At 32.9% G+C, this 19537-nt stretch overlaps 1 protein-coding gene across 19 annotated transcripts in view; it reads left to right on the top strand.

The window, feature by feature from the left end:
• The window catches only part of BAZ2B (bromodomain adjacent to zinc finger domain 2B), a 375589-nt gene that overhangs the window by 270356 nt on the left and 85696 nt on the right, over positions 1 to 19537 (top strand). For 14 of the 19 annotated variants that reach the window (XM_082629860.1, XM_082629873.1, XM_082629867.1 and 11 more), the window contains 7 exons: positions 3186 to 3389; positions 3926 to 4321; positions 8649 to 9255; positions 10907 to 11200; positions 12382 to 12442; positions 13226 to 13334; positions 13604 to 13705. In XM_082629860.1, coding sequence (XP_082485986.1) covers positions 3186 to 3389; positions 3926 to 4321; positions 8649 to 9255; positions 10907 to 11200; positions 12382 to 12442; positions 13226 to 13334; positions 13604 to 13705 — 1773 coding nt within the window. The remainder of the gene's footprint in view (positions 1 to 3185; positions 3390 to 3925; positions 4322 to 8648; positions 9256 to 10906; positions 11201 to 12381; positions 12443 to 13225; positions 13335 to 13603; positions 13706 to 19537) is intronic. The other 5 variants (XM_082629864.1, XM_082629859.1, XM_082629863.1 and 2 more) reach the window with 2 other exon arrangements.

Raw genomic sequence — 19537 nt, 5'->3', positions numbered from 1 at the left:
ATATACTAACATACAGCCTGTTGAGAAAAAAATAAGACAATTCAAGGTTAAGTTCCACTCCTGCTGCCATACAAATTATTGTTACCACAGCAGCCGTAACAGTCTTTTAAAAATATAAGTGATTTTTTATCATTTTAAAACATACTATGTTATCACTCTGTCTAATAGTTTCCTATCCCACTAAGAATAAAATCCTTGCCATGGCCCATAAGACCGTGTGTGGTCTCACCCCTGCCAGTCCGTCTAGCCTTATTTCCTACTGTTCTCTCCCAGGTTTCTGTGCTGTAGCAGGTCTAGCTGACTTTTCCATTCTTTGAACATGTCAAACTTGTTTCCAGCTCATGGCTTTTGCCTTTGCTGTTTGTCCTGTCTTGAAAGGCCCTTTGATCTTTCTATGACTGGCTCTTGCTCTCCATTTAGGTCTCAGCTCAGAAGAGTCTTACCTGACAACTACATCTAAATGTCCATCCAGCACACACTGTCTACTCAATTATCCTGTTTTAGTCAAATGATATTTATCACTAAAAAACCCTTATTTATATTGTTTGTTGATTCTCTTCTCCCTGTTCCCATGAGAGCAGATTTGCTGTCTGTTTATCACACCCTTGTATCCCCAGAAACTAGAGCAACTGTGCCTGGTACATAATAGCCTTGAATATGTATTTGTTTTGCTATTGAAAGAAAGAAATGAAATGAAAGTGAAATGAAAGTTCAAGGAGAGGGTTCTGAAAAGCTTTCCCAGGTTGGTTGGGGGGTGGAGTTTATCATTAATAAACTCTCCTTTGATCATTTTTTTATGAACCTAAGAAGACTCATTTTTAAAATGTATAAATGACAGAGAAAAGACAGACTACCTAATTGTGAGCAGGCAAAAGGACCACCCTCACCCCCCGCACATGTTAATAGGGACCAAGGAGATGGAATTGGTGATACTGAAACTCATTTTTCTCTTTTTCTCTAATACTTGGACTTGTCTACTCATGTCTACTTTTTTTTTTAACATGGGTACTAAATTTGTTACCTTATAAAACACAAACCCTTTGCACACTGTCAGAGTATGCTCTGCAAAGACCACCTGCACCAGAATCACATTAAGGTCTTGTTTCATACAGATCCCTGTGCCTTGTTTGGAATTGGGACCCAGGAATCTGCTGGTTGCAGCAACTTCTGCGCTGAATATCATGCTCCCTAAAGCTTTAGAACCCGCACCTCTAGACCCACTCTTGGGGAGTATAGGACCCATCTGTCATGCTGCCTTTAAATTAAAACTACACAGATTACTTGGACATTGAAATAGGGGTTTATTTTTTTTTGCCAAATCACGGTAGCTCCCTCATTCCCTTCCTTACTTAGCCTCTACTAAATCCAAAAGTGATAACTTCAGTTTAGATTCCTTATGACTTTCATAGTCTTGCTATACATGCTTAGGAAACTCACAGCAAATTTTGGTTGCAAAGAAGGAGCGGTTTCTCTGCCAAATAAATGATAGGTTTAATGTTATTATATTACTATTGTTTCCCTTTAATCTCTACTTTGGTCTTTCTCATCCTTTGATTTCCTTTATTCCAATTCACTTTCTGCTTTACTGTGAGGGAAGAAGGTAGCTCAGGGAATGATGGAAATATTAGCTTATTGAAGGGTGTGTCTGTGGAGGAAGCGTTACAGTTGCTAGTTTGGAGCAGTTAACACAGTACCATGGCAAGCAGAATATAACAGGAGTGACTCTCCTCACTCGTGTATTTTATATGATTTGAATCATATTTTAGAAGACACAAAGGGAAGAGTGTAGATTTGCAATCTGTAGCTACGGCTTCAACCTGGCATCCTGTTGTAGAGGTGTATTACTGTCTTTTATTCCCCAAACCCAGTAGTTATGAAAGCCTGTATTTCTATTAAGGCCATACCTTTTCTAATTTGCTGCTTTTGTAATTTATTGCTGATTTTTCTATATCTTGTTCTCTATTTTATCTACCAGCAAACACTATAGAAATGTTCCTAAGTAACTTTGGATTGTACTCAATCTTGTTGCTCTGTTGTTTTGACATTTCTCCTTTATAGTCTTCCTATTGGCAGAATTTTAACTTTTTCATTGTTATATAGTTATTAGTTATAATTCATCTCATTATTTTTCATCTTTTTATCCACTACCATTGTCTGTCCTTTAAACACACAACTTTCCTTTTATGCAACCAAATGTCCCTTTCCAGCTTTGGATTTTCATTGTCCTATAGGATTTTAAATGTTCCAGAAATTAATCTCCTTCTTTATCGTATTTTTCTATCTTTTTGATGCAGAAATATTAAAAAACTTAAATTCCTTGACCCTAATTAAAGCAGCCCCTTAAGCCTTTTTCTACCTATTTTATTTTCTCTCCAGTACTTTTTACTATATGAGATTATTTGCTTTGTAATTAATCTCTGTCTAGTCCACCACCACCACCACTAGAATGTAAGTTTCTTGAAGACAGAGACTCATCTTAGACTTCATTGGAGTCCAGCACCTAGAAAGGTGTGTTTGGCTACTGACTCACTATTTGTACAAAGAAAGAAGACTAAAAGCTAAATGTAGAACATCAGTGTATGTAACCCTTATCATAAACTGCTATTTTTAATCTGTCCTACATTTTGAAGCATGGCAATCATATGAGTGTGTATATATATATACATATGTACATATATACTCACTATATTGATGTTTTCAATATTCTATACAGAATATTGTATAGCATATTGACAGAGTTTATACTTTTTACTGGAGAATTCCTGTCAGATAAGTTAATTTGATCAGTTGGTTGAATAAATACCCTTAAAACATGTGACTTTTTACTTTTTTCTAAAATGACATTTTAGAAAAATGTTTTGAGATGGAAAATATCATTTAAAAATTAAAAGAGCGGGCCTCCCTGGTGGCGCAGTGGTTGAGAGTCCGCCTGCCGATGCAGGGGATACGGGTTCGTGCCCCGGTCTGGGAGGATCCCATATGCCGCGGAGCTGCTGGGCCCGTGGGCCATGGCCGCTGGGCCTGCGCGTCCGGAGCCTGTGCTCCGCAACGGGAGAGGCCACAGCAGTGAGAGGCCCGCGTACCGCAAAGAAAAAAAAAAAAAAAATTAAAAGAGCATACCTCTTACTGAAACTTGAATTTTTTCCAAAAATAGAAGTCTTGTTAAAAATCTTGTCTTTATCCAGAAACCAAGGAAGAAAGCTATGGAAAGTTCTAGCAACAGTGATAGTGATTCAGGCACATCATCAGACACATCAAGTGAAGGCATTAGTAGTAGTGATTCAGATGATCTAGAGGAAGATGAAGAAGAAGAAGATCAAAGTATTGAAGAAAGTGAAGATGATGATTCTGATTCAGAGAGTGAAGCACAACATAAAAGTAACAACCAGGTAGGTACAAATCATTTCATTGGCAATATCTACACGTTATTCATATTTAGGAATTAACTGTCTTAACTCTCAAAGTCTATAAAGTTTAAAGTTAATCATTGCCTTTAGTTCTTCCTTTTGCATAAGAAAAAAAAAGGAGGTGGTGAAACATTTTTAAAGGAACATTTTGTGTATTTTTTAGTGAGTTTTATATATCTATCGTAAGACATTAGGAACACTTTTTTTTTTTTTTTTTTTTTTTGCGGTACACGGGCCACTCACTGTTGTGGCCTCTCCCGCTGCGGAGCACAGGCTCCGGATGAGCAGGCTCGGCAGCCATGGCTCACGGGCCCAGCCGCTCCGCGGCATGTGAGATCTTCCCGGACCGGGGCACGAACCCGTGTCCCCTGAATCGGCAGGCGGACTCTCAACCACTGCGCCACCAGGGAAGCCCAGGAACACTTTTTTAAGTACCCTTTTTTTCCTCCATGTTTTACTGCTTGATGCTCTTTGTTTTAATAGACGTTAAGAAGTTGCCTTTTAATTTGTATTTACAGGTGCTATTACATGGTGTTTCAGACCCAAAAGCAGAAGGACAGAAAACAACTGAAAAAGCCCAGGAAAAAAGAATACACCAGCCATTACCTCTTGTGTCTGAATCCCAGACTCACTCATCATTCCAATCCCAGCAGAAGCAGCCTCAGGTTTTGTCACAGCAGCTTCCATTTATTTTCCAAAGCTCTCAGGCAAAGGAGGAATCTGTGAACAAACACACAAGTGTAATACAGTCTACGGGATTGGTGTCCAATGTGAAACCTTTATCTTTGGTAAATCAAGCCAAAAAGGAAATTTACATGAAACTCATAGTTCCTTCTCCTGATGTACTTAAAGCAGGGAATAAAAATACCTCTGAAGAATCTAGTCCTTTGACCAGTGAATTGCGTTCCAAACGGGTGAGTTAAAAATTATTTATAGAAGAATTTTACTATTATAAAAACAGCTTTTATATAGTCTTATACAAGTTTAAACTGAATTCTACTCTTATTGTTATACTTTTTTAGTCACCAGGAATAGAATATGCACATCAGAAAACTAAATTTCTCTGATTTTATATTTACATACACACCTGTTGAATGTATTTTTGGCAACACAATCTTGTCATTTTTCCTCAGGTTTAATGATTTAGCAGTAAGGGGAGAAATATATTTGTATTGGACATACTTTACAATTACTTTTGTTTAAAATCAATGTCCTTTTTTTTCTAATATTAGTATATTCTTTTTTAAAGAAATGAACTCTTGAGTCATTTACCTCTGTAGTCCTATAATTTGTCAATTTTAAGTATAAAAATCCTTTATAAAGAATGCTTTTCCTTTACCATTCTTAATTAATTATACAAAATACAAAATATTTTTAGTAACGTTACTTCTATAAACACCAGAACCACTCTCATCAGAGAATTTTTTTCATCTTTATTTTCTTGCTGTTAGTTTTATATTATAATATTATATAGTCTACAGTCATATGTCCAGAAGAATTCTAGTAATTAAATGATCAGTGCTTTTTATTCTAGAACTCACCCAGACTAGAGAAAAAATATTATTTTTGAACACAGTCTCCTGTCTTTTGGTTATACAAATTATCAGTAGGCATCCTAATCATTGGAAAAGACCTGTAGAGCACTTACTGTTTTGCCAGCCATTCATTGTTTTAAGTGCTGAACATGCATTTACTCATTGGAAACTAACATCTGTAAGTGCCACTAATAATATTATGTCCATTTTCAGATGATCAAATTGAGGTTCATAAGACTTACATAACTCCCCCAAGATCACACTGCTAGTTTGTGACAGAGCTAGAATTCAAACCTAGGCAGTGTGGTACTAGAATCCTTGTTCTTAATCACTGTGATATGCTGCCTTTCTTTCTCAAAAAAGACGCAATGTCCTTGTCCATTGACTTTTATTTTACAGTGAAGAATTTCAGAACAAGGTCAAAGAAAAATGACTTGAGCAAATCAGGCTCTTTTGAGAATCTAAATGAGTAGTTCTCAAGACTAAGTGTACATTAGAATCACCTGGGAAACTTTAAAAATGAACTAACCACCTTAGAACAATTTAAAATCAGGATCTCTTGTGTTGAGACTGAGGTATTACATGTCTAAAAAGCCTCCCAAGTGACTCAAATGTGCAGCCAAATTTGAGAACCACTGATCTAAATGGAATGACCAGTGGTATCATAATATCACACATATGAGAACTTGTAATGCGTGGGTCAATCATAAGGAGTTATTGTTATTGGCATCACATTATTGACTCTCCTTGAGAAATTAAGCAAATTAAAAATCACATTGGGTTATTTTAATTTTTCATTAATATATATTCCACTTTAAAATAAATGAATTTATAGAGCCACATCGAGTTACTTGCATTATGAACGTTTTCTTAATTTTTTCAGAGTTTCTTAAATTCTTATTTAAAGATTTTCATATGACTGCCTATTAGAAAGTCATTTATTAAACACTTGCTTATTTAAATGTAGCCAAGCTACATTTTGTAATCCTTACAAAATTGTGTGAGGTAAAGAAACTAAGGCTCAGAGAGGTTAAGTCACTTTTCAACATCATATAACAAGTTAAGAGCAGACAGGTTTTAAACCAAGATCATTCTGATTTCAAAGCCCATGATTAAGATGAAATAATTTGGTGCTTCTGAAATGATAATTGTTGTTAACGGGAAATATTTTATGTGAATGAGCATTCACAGTAGACTCAAATCTCAATGACTTTATCTACTTTTTATTGGTATCTACTATTGAGTTAAAGGGTATTTTTAGAAATATTTCTCTTACATCAGTTCTCTTTCTTTATGTGACAGTCTAACATAGAATTTTGCTTGATTTCTTATGATAGTCTCAATTGTTTCATGCTTCCTGCTATGTATCTGCCTTCCACACTAGTCTTATGATTTTCTTCAGTGTTATTTAATCATTGGATCCTTTCATACCCTTATACTGTAGACATTTAATTTAAATCAGTATACATTAATTGTATATAAAGACCAGGAGTGAAAAATCTTTATCAAGTTTTGCCTAGAGGATTTTTTATGGCCTTACAGAGACTCAGGTAAGAACTAGGGGAGCAAGAGCTTGGAGGTAGCACAAAGCTTCGAACCTCTCTCTTCTCATACTCCTGTCACCCAAGGGGATATCTTAAAATAGCAGGACATTTGCTGCTATACAGGTCTCTTTTTTCTCCCCTCCTACTTTATGTACACCCCTAATATCAAAAAAGATAGCACGTTTGCTGTAAAAGAGTTACTGATACTAGTCTTGGGATAAAATACAGTGATCGTTGGTTATTTTCGAAAACCTTCAGATGTCAGCATATGAGAAGTGATTCTTCAGAGTTATAGAGTGAGAAACAATTTCAGAAAGTTAAAATATAAAATTTAAAACTAAAGGGAAAGTTTTTATTTTCATTACTCTTTTGATCCTATGTATTTGGAAGGAATATTTACTACCTATTAAAAAAAGAATACAAAATGATTATGTGACAGAATTTTGTTCTAAGAAATGAAAATACATTAATTTTTCTGCTGAAAATTTAAATCAGTATATGTATAAAATATGAAGTACATTATATGTATACTCACATAATATATATAATATAAAATATTTATGTTTCATATAAATATTAAGTAAAATTATAGTAAAGTATCTTATGTAAAAATTTTGCTATAAAATTCTTTTAAAAAAGTAAACACAATTATGTAGTATAATATTCATATTTTATTCACTTAATATATACCAATTAAGCAGTTTCTCTTTGTGAGGCATTGCCTTATGTATCAATACAAATATTATGTGACAGTCTTTGTTTACAAAGTATTAACTTAGGTTTCTAAACAAATACAGTGAGGATAAGTTAAATAAGATAAAGAAGTTTATATAGGAATTTCTTACTGCTTATTAGTACTGGTGCTTTAAAATATTTAATAAGTCATTCTATATGGCATTCCATCTGCATTTATACTTGTGAAATAACCCACCACAAGGCTTTGCTGACTTGAATGTTAACAGCCCGGGTCCAATGCTGACAGTACTGCTGATTTTAATTTCAAGGCAACCATTTTAATTACAGAATTTTACCTTTCAAAATTCAAGTCTATTTCTATTAACCTGATATTTTAATCATTCCTACTTCAGTTTGTTTTTTTATATTTTAATTATACAAATTTAATGAAATTCATATGATGTTATTCTTTTCATGAGGATTCTGATAGCCAAATAATTTTTTCTTATTTACATATGTAAATTTTATGGCTTAATGGTTTACAAAATAATTTTTCCCAAGGAAAGTATAATTTTTCTAAACTATTTTCTAAACTCTTTCCAATGCTAATGTGCTGAAGGCACTCAAAAGTATATCCCACAGAATGTTGAGCCAGCCTTCCCACTAACCTCAAATCATGATTACTGTAGGTAATACAGGATAGAATAAAAGGGGGTATAAAGGAGCTCAAGGATTGAGGCAATGAGTGCTTTGGGCTGGGACAAACATGGAAAGCTTCTTGGGTTGGATTTTGAATAATGAACAGGACTTCATCTGCTTGAAATTTATTAGAGGAAGATATTTCATGCAAAGAAAAGGGTGATAGCAAAATGTGGAGGTGGTGAAAGTATGACATGCACAGGGCATGGCAAATAGTCCACTTGGACAACAAAGGTAGTAAAAAGTAACTTGAGGATCAGATTTAACTGTTTAGGGTTTATAAAGTTGGCAGTGATGGAAGAGGCACTAAAGGTTTTGACCAAAGAGCTAATATAATAAAATATGGCTTATATGATGAGAGAATTGGCATTGGCATATAGCATATATTGGGAGGTGGTTAGGAAGAAGTGATAGTATAGCTTAAATTTGAGCAATATTTCAATGAGAGAATCCAAACCACATAGTAATATGGCTGACTTGGAAAAAAGAAAAGTAAAAGGTGTTTTCAGAGTTTCAAGTTTGGGTTATTGAGAAAAACGGGAGCTGTAGTAATAAGAGGTGGGCAGTCAGGAAACATGTTTTGAATCAGAAAGACTAATTGAATTTTTAAATATATTATGTCTAGCAAGATTCAGAAACCAACTAGGTCATTATTGCCACTACTTTTATAGCACTTGTATATCATGATTTAAATTTACATATGAGTAGCTGTTGTCAGATACAGAAGGCAAAAAAAAAGTAATTTTTGTTCTTATGGTACATTTTTTTTTTAACTTATGTTTCAACAGGAACAATATAAACAGACATTCCCAGTTCAGTTAAAGAAACAGGAGTCATCTAAGAGCCTGAAGAAGGTTATTGCAGCTTTGTCAAATCCAAAAGCAACCTCTAGTTCACCAGCACATCCAAAACAAACATTAGAAAACAACCACCCTAATCCTTTCTTGACAAATGCACTTTTAGGTAATCATCAACCAAATGGAGTTATTCAAAGTGTCATTCAAGAAGCTCCTCTGGCACTTACTACCAAAACTAAAATGCAGAGCAAGGTTAATGAAAACATTGCTACTTCAAGTAGCACCCCTTTTTCCTCACCTGTAAATCTGAGTACAAGTGGGAGAAGAGCCCCTGGCAATCAGACAACTGTCATGCCCTCTGCCTCTCCCATACTGCATAGTCAAGGGAAGGAAAAAGCAGTTAGCAATAATGTGAACACAGTAAAAACACAGCATCACTCTCATCATGCAAAATCTTTAGTGGAACAGTTCAGAGGAACAGATTCAGACATTCCTAGTAGCAAAGATTCTGAAGATTCAAATGAAGATGAAGAGGAAGATGATGAGGAAGAAGATGAGGAAGATGATGAAGATGATGAATCTGATGACAGCCAATCAGGTTATTTTCTATTTTTAAGTTTAAAGTATTTCTCTAAATGCTATGTGAACCAAAACATTTTAAAGAGGTTCTTAATTCACAGACTGAAAATCATTGTCATTCACTGTGTTTCACACAGCTATGCGCCTTTCTATAATGAGTGGTAAAATACAGGAATAATTGAAATTGGAAATCCTAAATTAAGTTCTCAGCTCTGTTATTCATTTAACATTAAACAAATAACTTTTGAATATAAATAATTCATGAATTAAGAAATTCAGGAACTTGCTTAATTTTCATTTAATTCATGACCACTCATTTGTCCTTTCTTTTTCATCTCTTCTGCTGCTTGTTATATTGTGTCACTAGATATTTTGAATAAAGGTAAAATTGTAGTCACAGTCATTCAGAAAATACCAAAAACCTATATCCCTATGAATATTTGTTAACAACACAGAATGTATTTAATAACATATATAGAGTACCCCCTGATTTTATTTTGATTTACTTTCTAGTTTTCTTTTTAATTTCTTTTTGTTTTATTTCCTCTTAACTCTCCTTCTTGTTCCACAGAAGATTGAAAGCATAAAATATAAGATAGCTTAAAATTTAAATACAAAGATGAAATACATATTATGAAAGTTTTTGGATTTGTTTCTAGTCAACCACAAATCCAATTGTAAATTTTCTATCCACCAATATGAAGGGGAAAATATAGTCAATTACACAATTTAAAAAGTGTCTATAAGGTAAAAACAACCTACTTGCTCAGGGTAAGAACAGCTTTTCCTGATATTTTTCCTAGGGTTCCCATAAACACAACTTTGCATGATAGATAATGGATATCAATATTAATAATTTTCAAGGATAATTTTTATAATGAACTTCAGTGTAGACAGCTAGTACTACACAAAAAACAATTCCACAGAAGCTGTTGTTCTGGGAACAATTAAGATACAGTCCAAGTATTAGTCCTGTGTTATCAAGTTTAATCCAGAAATAGATTTTACATATCTATAGGAATGGATGCATTTATAGGACTACATTGCTAGCATGAACTTAAATTATTAAATCATTAAATTATTCCCCACAGTTATTTCTGTAATCGTAGTCTTTTGTAAAGCCTGAGAAGCTTGATGAAATCTTGCAGCTAAATAGGATAAATGTAACCCCCAAAGCCAAGCATCTCCCCGCAAAAATTGTTTTCTTTGGCCTCAAAGCCCAGAAGAAAGGATAATGATAGTTCCAGAGTTCTCTTCCTCATACTGAACCTAGTATACTTCTTAAGCTACTAGAATCTATTAATTTAAATAATCAATTCTGTTTCCTCTGTACTTTGGCTTCTTTATTAAATTAAAAGTGTTTTTGAAACCACTAAGCAGAAACTCATCATGTGAATACTGTCATGTGAGAAGAACTGTTTTATGATTTAAGTTTTATGATTTGAGTAAAACAGTTACTTTTAATGAAGAATTTTGAGGATTTATAGCCTGCATACATTGTACTCAAATAGCTTTTAAGATAGTAATTTTTACATTTACTCTTCAGAAAAGTTGCTCACTTGAGTTCTCAGTCACAGATGCTGATTCCTGAACTATTCCATTTAAATACAAACTGCAAACTGTTGGTGATTATCTAGTTATAATATACAAATGCTTCTTTTACTTCCCAGAATCAGATAGTAATTCAGAATCAGATACAGAAGGATCAGAAGAGGATGATGATGATGATAAAGACCAAGATGAATCAGATAGTGATACTGAAGGAGAGAAAACTTCAATGAAACTGAATAAAACAACTTCCTCTGTCAAAAGCCCTTCCATCAGTCTCACAGCTCACTCAACACCTCGTAACCTCCACATAGCAAAAGCCCCAGGCTCTGCTCCTGCTGCCTTATGTTCTGAATCCCAGTCACCTGCTTTCCTTGGCACACCTTCTTCCACACTTACTTCAAGTCCACACTCTGGTACCTACACTTTATTTTTATTATTGTGAAGTAGAAGTCAAACCATACAAGAATTCTTATTTATACAATGTTCTGGGGATGATCTCACTGGAATCAAGGGCTAGATTTTAGGTTGGCTAAGAAAGGTCAGCGTGTATTTTCAAAGGATATGACTCATTACCATTTTTATTCTCTGTGCTTCCAATTTAAGAACCTGATTGATGGCAGCTTTTGAGTTTGCATACTTTCCTGTTTTTGTGTTCAGTTTATGCTTCTAGAGTTTAGAGTTTGGCAGTGGACTTTTTTGTAATTTATAAAAATGAGCTCACTTGGTTACTTAAGGTACAATTGCATATCTGCCCAACACGTAGCCAATGTCATTTGTATTAGTGAGTTAGCATTATTATTCCTTTAACATGCCATATCTTTTTTCTATTTGACCTTTTATAAACTTGCAGAGGTCTTCATTAAAAGGTTTTACATTAATACTCCCAAATTAATCTCTATTCTCATTCAATAGCTAAGAAAATATAGATGTATATAGTAAAATATTATATTGTTTTACATATTTCACTGTTTTCTTGAAATTTTCTAGTTTTGTTTTCATTTGCCACAAACCAATATGATATCCTACTAATATAAGATGTGTGCATTTGCATTGGTGAAGCTTGATCATTATCTATGCAAATTTTTCCATATAATCATAATCCTATTCTTTGTACTCTAGATTAATTAAAAGTGTTTTTGACTATAGATTCATATGGCTATAGAAGTTATATTATTTTAAAATGTATGATCCAGATGTTGAAATTTTTCAGCATCTTAAAACTCATATTTTCAAAGAAAACAACTGTACATAGTTTTCCGAAACCTCTATCTGCTTTTTCCTCCTACTTCTTTAGCCATTTCATTAATAACAAAATGACAGGAAAGCTGTATATTTTTACCTTGCATTGTCTTTTCATTAGAGAGAAATACTAGTTATTCTGTCATGCAGACCAAAGAAAGAAGAAAAACACCCTTTACTTTATATACAATGTGTTTTGTTGAAAAGAATCTAAAAATAATGCACAAGTTGCAGAAATACACTAAATAATTCAAGTCATTAAGATATATTATTCAAAGAAAAGTTTCAAAACTATCAAAAATTTTTCATGTATGTAAACTAATCTTTTATGTTAACTGGTTGAATTTTCTTGAAGGCACTGCCAAAAGAAGAAGAGTAGCAGATGAATGTGAACTGCGTATTCCTTTGGAATATGGGTATGCAAAATAAGATATATCTTTATACGTCCCCCCACACATTTAGGCATGTTTGATTTCTCATTCTCTACTATTAATAAGAGAAGTGAATATACTGCATAGTATTTGTTAGAGCAGAGAAGTAAAGCTGATATATCTGAAGTTGATATACCAGAAAAAAATTAAGACTAACTTCTGGGTTTATGTATGACAGATGGGAACATATGCATCCAGGTGGGAATATGACTGAAAAAGTCACAAGAGCAAATCATTTGGCAAAGAGCAGAGACACAGTTAAGAGTGTCAGAGGTTTTTGTGAAGATAGATTTAAAGGAAGGTGAAAGCCACTGTGGGTGAAACTGAGGGACTTGAGCAGAGTTTGGCTAAAATGGTTGAATAGGAACTGAGAATTTTCATGATCCCCAAAGAGCAGAGAGCCAGGTTTACTGTACTTTTCTCATTTAAAGCTTTTCAGGTGTAAAAAATCAGTACACATTGACAGATGTTATTGAACATATCCAAATACCCAACGTAATACCAGTATGATCTCTTTAAAAATTTAATGGAGTTTAATATTTGTAAATTGAGTCTTTGATTAGTTTTTAGTTGAATTACTTAGCAAAAATATCTAAATTATTTTAATAGTAAATGTATCTGAATTGCATGACTGGCTGTTTATATTTGTTTTCTTTGTATTTTTCATGTTTTCTAAAGAACATGTGTTCTTAAACTTTTTTTAATTTTTATTTTTAAAAGCTTTCTTAAAATTATGTATGTGATAACCCTCATTTCTATTATGTGTAGCTGGCAGAGAGAGACAAGAATAAGAAACTTTGGAGGGCGCCTTCAAGGAGAAGTAGCATATTATGCTCCATGTGGAAAGAAACTTAGGCAGTACCCTGAAGTAATAAAGGTACATACTTTTCACCAAATAACACACATTTGGTGCCTATTAAGCATGCTTATGGAAAAAAAAGTACACTCCTTTCTCAGATAAAGTTCCTTGATACAAAATATTCTCTTGTATGGGACTAATGAATGTGCTTAACCTAAATTGATCTCCTGTAAATCCATAGCCCCTTGATAGAATATGCAAAACAGTAGTGTCCTGAAGATAGCTATACATCAGAGCTGGGTTGTAATTATTAAAACCTGAAGTGGAAAAATATGTGATTTTTTCAGTATCTCAGCAGAAATGGAATAATGGATATCTCAAGGGACAATTTCAGCTTCAGTGCAAAAATAAGAGTGGGTGACTTCTATGAAGCCAGAGATGGACCGCAGGTATCCACTTTTTAAAAAGTACAGTCTTTGAACCAAAAAGTAGTAACATAACCTAAATGAAGTAAATTTCACTACACTCTGGAGCATTGCCTTTTGTTAGTTAATTCGTGTAGCTATACATATAACTTTGTGGTAAACACTCACAAGACCTCAATTTACTATATTTCAATAACAAGGAGCTTGCTTTGACATTTTTTTCAAATTTCTTAAGTAAACTTTTTCCTGTTTGTTCTGTCATTAATTTTATAGTTTATACAGGTATAAAAGAATCTGTATGTTCATGAGAAATATAGGAAAACCTTAATTCCCTGAAAGGTAAACAGTTTTTTGAAAATTAATTTGAATAGGAAAAACATGTTGTTATAAGTCAGTCCAAGAGAGGATAAATATGCCTTCATTTTTGGAAGGAACTTGTCCATTTGATTATGCCATACTACATGATTCATTGTCACAAGTTTGATAACTTTTGATGGGGGTAGGGGGAATTCCATAATATTAAATGAGTGAAATTTCTGCTTTTTGCAGAAATTGAATTTTTAAATAATTATACACATTTCTGAAATTATGACCACAGCTCCCTTTGAGCTTGAGGATTACACGACCTCACCAATCAGCGCAAAGAACTTACCACTGAAACCTTGTTTCCTATATGTGTCCTTTAATGGTTTGCCTTTGTTCCTTACTTAGATTCAGCTACATATGCTTATTATTCCCTTTAACTTTATTAGCTCCATTGAAAGAGGTCATAGCTATGGACTAAGGAGACCTAGATTCTTGTTAACCCATGAAATAGTTTTGTGATTTCAAACAACAAAATAATGCCCACTTTTTCTTCAGTTTCTTTATCTGCAGAATAGAGACAATCATAATTTTACTTCTGCCTCATAGGATTTTTTCCAGCAATTAATATTTTCTGTTGTGAATAGGCAGGCTTTTCCATACTATCTTACCCTTTAATCTTATAGTTATAGAAGTAGAAAAGGCCTTCCTAATTCTGCAAGAAGTTCATTTTGAGAGCTCAAAGATTAAGGGAGTTTTCCAAGATTATACAACCTCAACCAGGCAGAGACATAATTGAACTCAAAATTTCTAACAAGTGTTCTTTGCATTCATTGTGTAACCTATTTTCCATTGTTGTCCATGACTTTTTATGTCCACATCCACTTGTTTCTTTACCAGTAATTCTAAAATGCCAAAATGTATTCATCTGAGGTTTAACTTATTTATGGAAATATATTCTAGGGTTTTTCTTTTTTAAACTTAAAAATGTGTCTAACTTGGACTAAATTTGTCACCAAACAGATTCTCGGAATTTTAGTGAACCACAGTGTTATTTTGCACTCTCCATATATACTAGACCAGTTTTTAAGTCACAAAACATATTAGAAGGCAATAATAATTTTATTTAAAAATTCTCATTTTTTAAATCTTTTGATTTTCATGTTATCATAACCTTACTTGTTTCATTTAAATATGCCAAAGATATCTTTATGTTTTTAAGTTCAATAGAATGTTATTCTGAGAGGAAAGCTAATTGCTGTCCAATACATAAGGGACTTTTAGTTTTTTATCAGTGATAATTAGACTTAGTCTATAAAGCCTTATTAGGCAGAACAGAATGTTCTTTGACATCCATTCACTTTTTATTAAACATAATCAGTGTTTTCCAAAGCATATTGTCTTGTTGAGAGATCACTTCCAATCAAGGAAATATGATGAATTACTAAATCCAGAATGTGTTAAGCTGCCAACATTTCAGCAGACTACTAAGGGAAAATATTAGCAATTTTGAGAGTACTTCTCTTGGTTAAAAAATAAGAGTAAGTTGAATTCATTTCAGGATACTTTTAGAGAACAACAATTAAAGGTGAGTAATCAAAACAACATTTAGTTAATTAATTAGAGATGCATATAGTTGAAGAACCATATACTTTTTATTGTATGATCAATATGTATAAGCATATAGTTAATTAGAAATGTATGTACTTACAATTTTCTATGAAAATGAACAAAGATTACATATTTTTGGTAGAGTAACTGTCATGTGTAATAACTTTGATTGGCTTAAATTTTGTAGAAGATATAAAATATAATTTGAGATAAAGACTCCGTTACCAATCAGTGATGATCTGTATATGTTTACAATAGGTCTGCCTCTATACAAATTGTATAAATGGTATGATGGGTGTACGTATATTGAAAAACAAAACTATGCATATTGAAAGACTGAAAGGAAATGTACCAAAATTTTAGTAATGGATGTAATGATTGGTGGTACAGTGGATCTTTTTTCTCCTGTGTTCTTGCATGTTTCATAATTTCTAAAATGTGCTTGTATTACATATATAGTGTGAAAAACAATTTCCTATTTAAAAAATAATTGCATCTACCCCTTGTATTCCAATAAAGCTAAGCATTCAGTTTTCCAAATGCATGGAGATTTTACATAATGATTTTAAGTGTTACCGCTACAGTTTTCCAAGTTTCATATATTTATTTTTGGTGTTTGATAGCAAATGAAATGCTGTATTTGTAAATTCATCAATATTCTTAATCACTCTCCTAATAAAACATTTGCATTGGAAAATATAATTTTCTCCATCATATTTTTCTTTTTTCTCTTAAAACTTACCAAAAAAAAACCCCCAAAACAACCAATAGTAGTTCTCTAAGTTCTAATTTCATTCAAGGTTTTTCAAAAAATTGCTGCAATGATATTCCAAAGCACTATATTTTACAGATGAAATTTAGGAAATGGTAATTTCTATTAGAAGACAATATCTGCAGTAGAGAACTGTGGTTATTTTATATGTTAATCATCTTTGACTCAAGGTATTTCTGAGCTTAAGACAGTGACTATATATATATTTATTAACAGCAAACATTTGTTGAAAGTATTGACTAATTTTGTGTGCAGTACAGTAAGATGAGAGGTATGAGAGTTCATATTTATTGAAATTTAGTAAATTCATCATTAACTAAAGGACAAAAATCTAATGATTAACTTTAAAAAAATTAAAAAGAGAAGTCCTTAATTAAATGAGATAGGGTTGACACAAGAAATTGGGGTTGGGGGGAGCCTTTAATCTATCCATTATCAATTTTATTTATTTCAATCTACAAATATGGTAAGAGATTTGAAAAATCACCTACTCTTTAGTATCTACCGATCCTTAGATACCAAACACTTCCTCCTGGCTTCTATAAAAATCATGATTTTAGGATGATAGATTTCATGGAACAAAATGAACCATAGCACTCTTTATAATCATGTGATATACTGGCTGGCTACCTTCTTACTGAAATTCTTTTAACTATTTTAGCCAGTAAAACCCCTTTGAAAAGGCAATAAGGTAAATATATTTCTTACAGACTTCTCCATCACATTATAAAGAACTAGTTGAACCTAATGTTTATCATTGTTTTCATTTTATTTTGTTTTTGAGTGTCAGAATAATAGAAAGTAAGGTTGAGCTAGGCAGATTTTGGTAAATATAAAATAGGGTTATTTTTATTTTCCTAAATATGATACTTAGGTAAAAAGTATTCACATTTTTATTAGTGATATATGAAGGTTTCAAAATGAATTGTTAATGGCAAAGATTATTTTGAAATATATGATAATCTCATTTGGGAAAGATTTTTTTGTGTGAATGGTAGAGAACAAAACGTCTAAGCATAAATATAACAATTAAGTTTATTTTTTTCAACCAGGAAGTTAACAAGCAAAGGTCAATGAATGTCTGCTGCATTCAGGCCAAAAAAGCAAAGAAAAGGAAAGATGCAAAGAAGGAACAATTAAAAGTGACTTAGGAAAAAAATGTTGCTTTCTCTATTTGAGATGTATTTTTTAAGATACTTTTTTAATGGCATAATGCCATGAGAAAAGAAAAACATCTATAGTTCTTACTGAAAAGAGCTTTTTTTCTTAGTCATTTAATCAGTTGATGTTTGTGGCAAATACTTAATGTTCCAGGCATTTTTTCCCAAATAAATTTTCCCTAAAAGCATTTTCCATAAAGCAAATTGTGAACACATTTCACTACAGAAATGAACTTGAAAGCCTGACTTTGAGGAAAAACTAATGTTCATGGAGAAACTGCAGAGTACAAAAGAAATAGAAGTTATGATCACTGGTTTAGAGAAGCTTGTTGTCTGGGGAAGAAAAAACACTAAGCACAATGCTTTTCAGCTAAAATCAGGGTTTTGTTAATAAGGAATAAGGGGAGACTTCACAATAAAGCAGTCAACACGCAGTCTGTGGCAAGACTGTAATGCTGGTAATTATTTCAAATAAGTAAAGAACAGAAGATTGGGAGTCAACAACCAGGGTTCTAATTCAATTCTACTGTTAACTGTCATACCTAATGCAACACAGCTGTGGCCATATATGGACCCTGAGAACACAAAAGATCAGTACCAGAAGTCCAAAACTCTGGAAATTTATGTCACTAATCTACCAGGTAGGATTTTTGATGGCTAGGCAAAGGCCTATACTAGGAAGCCAACTGTAAGAATCCAAGAGTAGAACTAAGGAGATATCTGACAGTCCTAACTCTTTGAGGGTAACCTACTGTAACTGGAAAGCATAGTCAGCATTGTGGAAACAATTGTATCAAACCACATCTTCCTCAACTGTTTTTAATAGGTGACAACCATCTCCCAGCATAGATAAATATTCTTACTCTTTCACATCTTTGAAGTGCTATTCAGTGTATGATATTAATATAGTTTATTATTAAGATTAAGAATCCCTAATGCTGTAAAGTTTATGGTATATAAAGCTCTCACTACCTACCTCTGGCACCACAAAGTAACTAAAAATAGACATAATACTAAACTGTGAATTAGGTGTAAGGAAATCCAACAAAATTCTGATTTTTCTCAAGAAAATAACTTTAATGTTTTTCTTAAAATATGAAATGTCAAGTTGTGTGAAAAATATTTGATGTCCTTGCTTTGCTTGTGCCCTAAGATTTTTCTTAGACTCCTAGCAGGGTAATTCAGCATCCTATGTTACTTTGAAAAACGGAATCCTACTTTTCTAGGCCTTAATTTCCTCATCTGTAATGTGAAGTATATATATTATAGGAGGTCTTTAAGATCAGTTCCCTTTTAGGTGTGACATTCTAAAGTTTTTTAATAAACTAAGTATCAGGAAGTAAAAGATTCTGAAATTACACTTAAAAGAGAAAAGTAGTAGAAAAAAATTATCTTCATTTACTTGAACCGTGGTTAAATTTACTGAAAATTATTTAGCCAGAAATCAATTCGGTAAATGATCCTTCACTGAATGACCAACAGACCTAAAATTGTCAGACTAATGCCTTAAGCCAGATTTAAAACATTCATCACAGCTATTTTTCTATCAGAGTCAAAGACTGGGATAGATACAGGTCCTGATCCTGAAAAATATGAGTAAAGATCATCCATTCGCTTATATAACATGGAGCATTCTAGAAGTAGTAGGCATCTCAAATATTAATGAGGGAATTGACAGTGGCCCAGGACTGCAAATCCCTGGTGAAATTGCTGCAGCAAAGTCTTGGTGATACTAAAACTTAAAAAACAAAAAATAAAAAACCACAGTAACTTGGTAAATAGATCATTCAGTGAATTGGTTTTTGGTGGACTGGTTTACTTTACTTATATACTGCTTTCCCCCCAAAATAAATAAACCTTCAAGTATACAAAATCAAGCAAAATGGGAGCAACAAAAGAAAAATAAAGATAAGCTAGAGTATAAAATTGAAGCAGGAATGAGACTTGATAACACATCCCATTAAGACCTAAACATGTTTCTGGTAAGCCACAAATTGACTTTAGTTATCA

Source organism: Mesoplodon mirus (assembly GCF_964341445.2).
Source record: "Mesoplodon mirus genome assembly, chromosome: 8".
Lineage (NCBI taxonomy): Eukaryota > Metazoa > Chordata > Mammalia > Artiodactyla > Ziphiidae > Mesoplodon > Mesoplodon mirus.
The sequence above is the reverse complement of the archived record's forward strand: the minus strand, read 5'-3'. Positions and strand labels throughout refer to the sequence as shown.